At 39.1% G+C, this 7,979-nt stretch overlaps 1 protein-coding gene across 1 annotated transcript; it reads right to left on the reverse strand.

The window, feature by feature from the left end:
* Positions 1-448: 448 nt before the first annotated feature.
* LOC113112410 (mitoferrin-2-like) lies at positions 449-7,636 on the reverse strand. Its single transcript, XM_026277958.1, has 4 exons — positions 7,271-7,636; positions 3,568-3,796; positions 2,610-2,666; positions 449-1,711 (listed from the first exon to the last, which is right to left on the reverse strand). The coding sequence occupies exons 1-4, from the start codon at positions 7,634-7,636 to the stop codon at positions 1,173-1,175; spliced, it is 1,191 nt and encodes a 396-aa protein (XP_026133743.1). The 3' UTR covers positions 449-1,172.
* Positions 7,637-7,979: the final 343 nt, after the last annotated feature.

The raw sequence follows: 7,979 nt of genomic DNA on the forward strand, positions 1-7,979 counted from the left end.
CAAATTCAGTTAAGAGCAAACCAAAATAAATTCCAGTGTCCATCAAGAAATTACTCAAAATTACCAATTCATAGTCAATGAATTACTCAGAAGGACCTTAACAGATTAAATCAGAATCTATATTTTTAATGACACTCGGGTCATGTGATCTGCATGTCTAAGGCATTGTTCACTGAATAATACTAATGTTGGCGAGAAATGACTGTGTCTTCTTAAAGCTGTTATACAGATCTATATGTGGTGTCCCCTAGAGACCGCAAAACTATTTCTTCAAGTTATGAAGGGGCAACGATCTTAGAACTTTGGATCACCTGCAGAAATTGTTCCCACAACTGCTGAGGAAAAGCCACCGCCAAATACTACAAAAATACCTCTAACATAGATAGCTTTCATTATCTCTGAGTGCCATTCAGCCAATGAAGGCAATAAATTACTGTACAGGTCTACATTCTGCTGTAACACATGATTTTAATAATGTTCAAAATCCCAAATTGGATGTACAGATGTGTCTTTAATTGTGCGTAGTGGCTTTGGCTGGAAAATGATCAAAAAAGTAAGAGTCAGGTTTGCTGTTCCAAGTACAGTTTAGAAGAAAGAAGGATTTGTTGAAGTTTAAAAGCTCTAAATCCCTCCCACAAACTTAAAGACCACCCATTCATTAGCATATACCGCCTAAACAGGCTTCTGATGCCCTCTTGTGGGAGGTATAATTTTGGGTTAAGTGTTAAGCAGGGTTGAAGGAAACCTGCCCAATTGCTCAAAACCAGTGTAATCATGTTTTGAGGGGGATCCCCATGTAAAAGTCACATTTTGGTGGGGTAAAATACACACTTTTGTTGGGATTCCCCTTGTAAAATTTGCATTTTAGGGACTCAAATTTCACTTGGGATAGCTTAAACTCGCAGGAAAACCACAAACTTGGCAAACACTGGTGTTAAGTAGGATGTCTTGAATAAAAAGTTGAGCCTTCACAGAGAGATCTTAGGTCATGATTATTAGTTGAATTACACAGGAAAGTTTAAGTATTAAATGCCAAATGAAAGGAAGTAAACAGACATGAGTGTTTGGACTCTATATGTGCGTATCATTTATTAAATTAGTCCCTTTGCAGCTCGAGTGTTTATCTGGTCGGTTATGCGAGAGACAGCCAAGGTCAGGCCAGCTGTGAGAGCTTACTTCTCTCCGTCCCTCTGGATCCTGCGCTTCTCGTGCTGGTGTTTGGTGATAACATACTTGAAGAACTCATAGACAGACCAACTGATGGCAGTCGAGGGCATTTGGTATATGACCCTGGCCTGAACGCCTTTGAAGTAAGCGGGAAGGCCGCCAAACCTGTAGACCGTCCGGAAGGCATGACCGAGGCCTGTGATGTGTCTTCCGCTCCGGCTGATGGAATTGAGTGCCAGAGACTCTTGTGTGTTCAGCAGCGTCTTGCAAACGTCCAGTGGCGTGGTGGCGGTGGCGGCGATGGCACCTGCCAGCGCGCCCGACACCATGTGGGAGGAGGGGTTGTAATGTCTTTGAGGGTTCAACAGCTCTTCCAGGTACTCGTAGGTCATGAAGTGCAATGCCTGGAATGGGATGTTCATGGTGAGCTGTGTGGTGTAGCTGCGATAAAACGCCAACGCCCCCTCCTGCCGCCACACGCAGCGTATACAGTCCAGAACGCCACGGTATGGCGAGTTATACATCTGCATCCTCTGCTTCACCACTGAATAAGGGCGGTCGTCGCAGCCAGTCAGACAGGAAACAAAAGAGGACAGGAAGGGGAACATTAGGCAAGTGCAAGAAGTCAGGTCATGACTGAAATACAGTAGCCCCATCAAAGCAGAAATGTCCGGACATGGGTGGATCAAACGCGTCTCCTGTCTGACCTACAGTCAAGCGGTCTGCAGGGAACAGAGGAGGTGAATGAGAGCAGGTGTCTATGCAAGGTTTTAGTCTGGCACCTGCGCTGATTAACCTTGAGCCTCAAGAGTGCAGAAACAGACACTGCTGTCAGACTGAGATTTGGCCCACTGGGGAATTTCGGCTAATGTTACTGTTTCAACATTGCACAGCTGTTAATTAGAGCAAGGCCAATCTGCTCCCACAAGGCTGGGTTTTGGAAATGTTTTTTATTTTATTTTATTTTTTTATGAAAATAGCCAGGAGATTAGATCTTTTCTGCCATCTCCTGGCTGGGAGCACACAATGTCCTTCCAGACCAAAGGAGTCAAGGTTTGCTGGTTGGTAGGGCTGCAACAACCCCACTTGTGCATTTTTGGAACATTATATTCTTCACATGATCCCTCAGAAATCATTCTAGTATGTTGATTATGTGCTCAAGAATTATTATTATTAGTACTATAATTGATGAAAAAAAAATTGTGCTACTTTATATTTTGGTGGAAACTGAATCAAAAGAAAATCAAAAGAACAGCATTTATCTGAATCCAAAATCTTTTGTAATATTACAAAATGTATTCACTGTCACTTTTGATCAACTGAATGCATCTTTGCTGAATAAAGTTATTAATTTATTTCAAAAAAGAAAAGAAAGTATTTCACCCCAAACTTTTGAATAGTAGTGAATGGTATAATAATTAATTTTTATAAAGTGGATATACCTTCAGCTGGATTCATTGCAGCATCATGAAGCAATGTGGCAACACATCCAGCGGCCCCTGTAACACATACCCTCAGACATTAGCACCAAAATTAGAGCATGCACAGAGTGGATAGTGACTGGACTCGAAATACAACAATAAGATATACGGACGGATCAGGTGACAGTCAGACTAAAACTGTGTTCTGAACAGCCACCAAATATGATTCAACAGAGAGGTTAGGGATTGACTGGATAAACTCTGGGGAATGTAAAGTCAGGAGAAAAAGAACCTTTTGTTCAGGATACTGGCATTTACTCCACTCATCATGTCTCTGTTTTATATTAAGAATCAAAAACTGATGCAGCTTCAATAATCATTTTCATTAATTTTCAGGCAATTCTACTGATAAACAGTAATATGGCAGCAGTTACTTACCACCCTTTCACTCTGACCTGGAGGAAAGAAACAGCACAATCTGACAAATGCAATAAAAATATATATATCCATAACACATAAATAACAATTTTCTACTACTATACAGATAATGAAAAGGTGATGTCTTTAGAAAAGCTTATATTAGATTAGATTTGGATGTACAGCAGGCCAGTATAGTTTGCATAGTGACATTACTGTGGGTTTAGCTTAGCAATGCTATTCAGTTCAGGCATTTATGGCTATTTTTGGATTTGACCTCATACTAGAAGATTTTTAAAGAGGTACAGTAGATGTTTGAGTAGTACATGATTCATGCAAATAACATAGTCACTGCCAAATAGCTAGTTCCAGAATGTTGATAGCTTCAAACCACTGCCACAACTTCACTTTATTTTGATGCTGTCCTAGCAACTAATAAATAAAGTTGAAAAGGCCTTCTGAAAAAGCAACAAAGATTTTAAAGAACATATTTACTGATTGCACTATGTAGAAACATGCTGGCGAGAGAATTAGCAATGCTGATGGGTGGGAAAACTGGTACCATTTGCCAAATGACTGTTCGCTCCTGGATGGATGATATCACTGAGGACCTTTTTCAACCTTTCGTAACAGGCGAAGTAAAGTGCATGGGCTGGCCCCGCCCCTACAGCTGTAACATTCAGACCCCTGATTGGCCTCCAGATTCCCTCCGTCCTCATGATTCGCCACAAAGCATCCATCACGTTGCGGTAACGTGCAGCTGGCTCTGGCTGAAGACTCTGCATGCGCGTCTGCAACAAAGAACAATTGTTTAACCTTACAAGTCTTACTATGTAGATTAAAGTAATAGTATAAATACAGGTATTAAAAACTTCATGGACTGCAAAAAATTGTATGCTTCATTTTCCACCATTTTTTCATAAAAACCTTTATAAGTTTACATTTGCAGTAATAATAATAATAATAATAAAACATTAGCTAGAATGGCAAAGCAGCACTGTATTTCACATAAAAACTTAAATCTGCAAGAGAGAAAAATTTTTACTTTTTTAAAAGTTTCCTTCTATTCATTTCTTTTTAATTTATTATCTCAAGCCTGCAACAAATATTTATATATATATATATATATATATATATATATATATATATATATATATATATATATATATATATATATATATATATATATATATATATATATATTTATATATATATATATATATATATATTTATATATATATATATATATATATATATATATATATATATATATATATATATATATATATAATAGCAATATTATTGTCTGACAAAGTTTAAGATTATCCTCTTTTTATATATATATATATATATGTGTGTGTGTGTGTGTGTGTGTGCATGCATGTTTTTGTGACATCAGGACACAACTCTGTATAATGACATGGGTATGACACAGGTATTACAAGGAGAGAGTGACTTATGAGGACATAAGCCATGTCCCCATTTTTCAAAACGCTTATAAATCATACACAATGAGTTTTTTGAGAAAGTAAAAATGCACAAAGTTTTCTGTGAGGGTTAGGTTTAGGGGTAGGGTTGGTGAATGGCGATAGAATATACAGTTTCTACATTATAAAAACCATTACGCCTATGGGATGTCCCCACTTTCACAAAAACAAACGTGTGTGTGTGTGTGTGTGTGCGCACATACACACAACATAGTGAAAAAAAATATTTAAGTTTGAATATTTATGAATCTTACATTGAAAGTAATTTAACTTAAAACACATCATAAAAAACCAACAACCATGACAGAATAAAGCTTTACAAACAATCCATCACATATCCAAGTCATTGGATCTGTAGAACGGAAGTTTGCAGCAATACGGTCACACAGGGACATAATCTAACCACCTAATCCGCTTTCCCAGCAGATCTACAGTATCACCTGACATACATGAGAATTGTGGATGCAATTACCTGTAACCAGCTTCTACAGAAACACTGGCATTGACTGAACAGGGGGAAAAGTTTATGTACTTAGTAATGTACTTGGTTGCACAACACATTTTGTAGATTTACATTGCGGCCTTGAACCTATACCACAAAAGTCATGTTTGAACTGACATGGTCAGAGAGGCTGAAAAAGTTCAGAACAACAGCTGCAAGCCTGCAATGTGGTGAAATTTAAGATGCCTGCTGTGGCTGCATGAATAACAGTATTCCTGTAAGGAAACAATACTTCCATAAATGGCCTGGGAAATAATCATATATATGTGTCTAAAGAAGTTTCATCTTGAAACTTCCTGTTGGAGGTTGTAGTTCCTCACTCCCCTGTCAGTTTAGACCCAAACAAGAGAATCTACAATTAATCATATAGTCACTATATAATCAGGCATTAATAATCAAGGATAATAAACCAAATCAACAGTATCAAGTTTTTACATTTTATCATATGCTAATCTAATGTTTAAATGCTTGTATAATAAATCCCCCAATGGGTTTGAAACAAAGTAGAACTGTATTTGTTTTCAGTAATTTACTAATTATATCTGCACTTTCCATTTTAATTATATTTCCTATGTTTTCTTTTTGGGAAATCTAAGGACCAAAGATGTATCCAGACAGAATCCCTGAGTGGGAAAAAGGATCAGCTGCCTTGTGTCAGAATTTTGTTGAACAACATTTTGCTTTAATTACAGCCTTTGGTCTGTTGGGAGAGGTCTCTGTGTCCACTAACTTTGCACATCTAGACTTTGTGATATTTACCCACTCTTCTTTGCAGAACTGCATCAAGTTCAGTTAAATTTGATGTTGAGCATTTGTGGACTTCAGTCTTCAAGTCATTCCACAGATTTTCAGTGGGGTTAAGTCTGGGCTCTGACTAGGCCATGCAGGGACATTCACATTTTTCTCCTTCAATCAGTGTGCTCAGTTTTGCTGTGTGCTTTGGGTCATTGTCATGTTGGAAGGGAAACCTTCTTCCCATTGACAACTTTCTGGCAGAGGCCAGGAGATTTTAGCCCATCCATTTTTTCTTCTAAACAGAATCAATAGTACAATAGCAATATTATTGTCTGACAAAGTTTAAGATTAGCCTCTTGTTTATTTAATAGTATGTGTGTAACTCAATATTTTTAGCTAACTGTAAAATCTGAATAAAAGAACAAAAGCCTCTTTGTTAATCTGTGAAATCATTGATGATTACTCGATTAATCGTTGTAATAATTGTTAGATTAATTGATTGGCAAAATAATTGTTTGTTGCAGCCCTAAAAGAGAATCTACTGTTAGCTTTACCTTTCCTCATCACACTGCTGTGAATCAATCTCAGCACAGAATTGACATATTTTGTATGGAGACAGACTGCAAAAGTCTAAAAGCACATTTGAGAGAAAAGCTGTAAAGACATAAATCAAGACTCTTTGTTTCAAAAGAACCCTTCACTTCATCCTGACAAGAGCAGCTGAGCACTTAAAGTTATACTACCTCACAGTTTGCCAATGCATCTTGACCAGTGCAATTCCCGCATACACTTCAAATGTAAAGCAGTGTCAATGACACCTGAAGTGTCCTGTTTAGGGAAACACTAGTGATAAGTATACAGTCTGAATATCTGCCTAGTAGTTACACAACCGGTAGCATATCTATGGATGTGCTATGGTGTATGTCAAAAAACATAAAACCATTTCAGTTAGCGTACTGCCTCTATGGTAGTTCTCAGTAGACTGCGTTTGAACTACAGACCCAATGCGCATGCGTCAACAAGTCATGTGGTTTACTAGAAGCGCAGAAGCCACGTGACCTTCCTATCTCATGTTCATGTTTCATAATGACACCTCGCTGACAGACAGGTAGTACAAAGACAGATTACAATCATATCATAATCCACCAAAAAATTACAACCAAGCAGGTGCTTGTGGAATTAAATGCTTGGGACTTATATTAGTTATTACTAGATTAGTCCACATGGAATTAAACAGTGGAGAGATTACATGACTACAAATTATTCTTAACATTACTAACTTTCCTGCAATGAATATGAAGTGCAACAGTTAATTATATATGTAAACAACTAAAATCAGAGAACGGAGCAGATGGAAACTATATTGTCTGCAAAGCATGTGAGTTAGACTAAAATATAAAAGTTAGTATGGAAATCACACAGGGGAACTAACGTTAACTCGACCTTGCCAGCTTGGCGGATCTTTCAAGGGCCTGATGGTCATTTAAACTTTGCTTGAATTCTTCATAAAACCCTTGATGTTTTGCAACTGCGTTATTTACCTTCACACAATCAATAGGGAACATCAGGCAATGCTCCATGATTCCTGCCACTGCTCCTGCTAACATGTGCGTGCTGGTGGAGGCGCCCTGGGGCAAACCCTCATAGTCCGGTTCCGACAAATCATTGGCCTCCTGGGAACCATAGAAATGTCCAACAGTAACCTCCGTTTCTCCTGCAATCCGAGGTGTCAAAGTGCCAACGAGACTCTCGGAAACACCCCAAAACCTGCCGCCGAGCCAGTGTATCTCCTCTCCCGCGGAAGCTCCGGCCACCGCGGCATCGCTGCCTGATGTGTCCGCTGTCATCCGCCGCCTGCGCACAAAACCACCCGCTTCCATTTGCTGCACCCAGTCCTTTAAAATCATGCGTCCCACGCCCAGTGTTTACGCGTTTAGCTCGGGCCTCTCCCTCCTACGCACCGGGGAGAGGACGCGTCTCGTTAAACGAGAACCGCGCAGCAGGAGGTGACCGACAGAACAGGCCGCAAGGGGAAACGGAAACGCCCTCTCGCTCTGTCCTGCGCTTTGATTGGAGAAAATCGTTGTCATTCAAATCAGGACGCGCGCAGTTGTTATTTAATGGATACGGTGACGTAACGCATCTAGAGAGAGGGAAACCCGACTCATTTTTACTCTTTTTGTTACTGCCCTCTGGCCCGGTTTTCATATTAATGTTGTTCATATTTTTCTATTTTTCCTTAACATGTTA

The sequence above is a fragment of the Carassius auratus genome, chromosome 13 (genome assembly GCF_003368295.1).
Source record: "Carassius auratus strain Wakin chromosome 13, ASM336829v1, whole genome shotgun sequence".
Classification (NCBI taxonomy): Eukaryota; Metazoa; Chordata; class Actinopteri; order Cypriniformes; family Cyprinidae; genus Carassius; species Carassius auratus.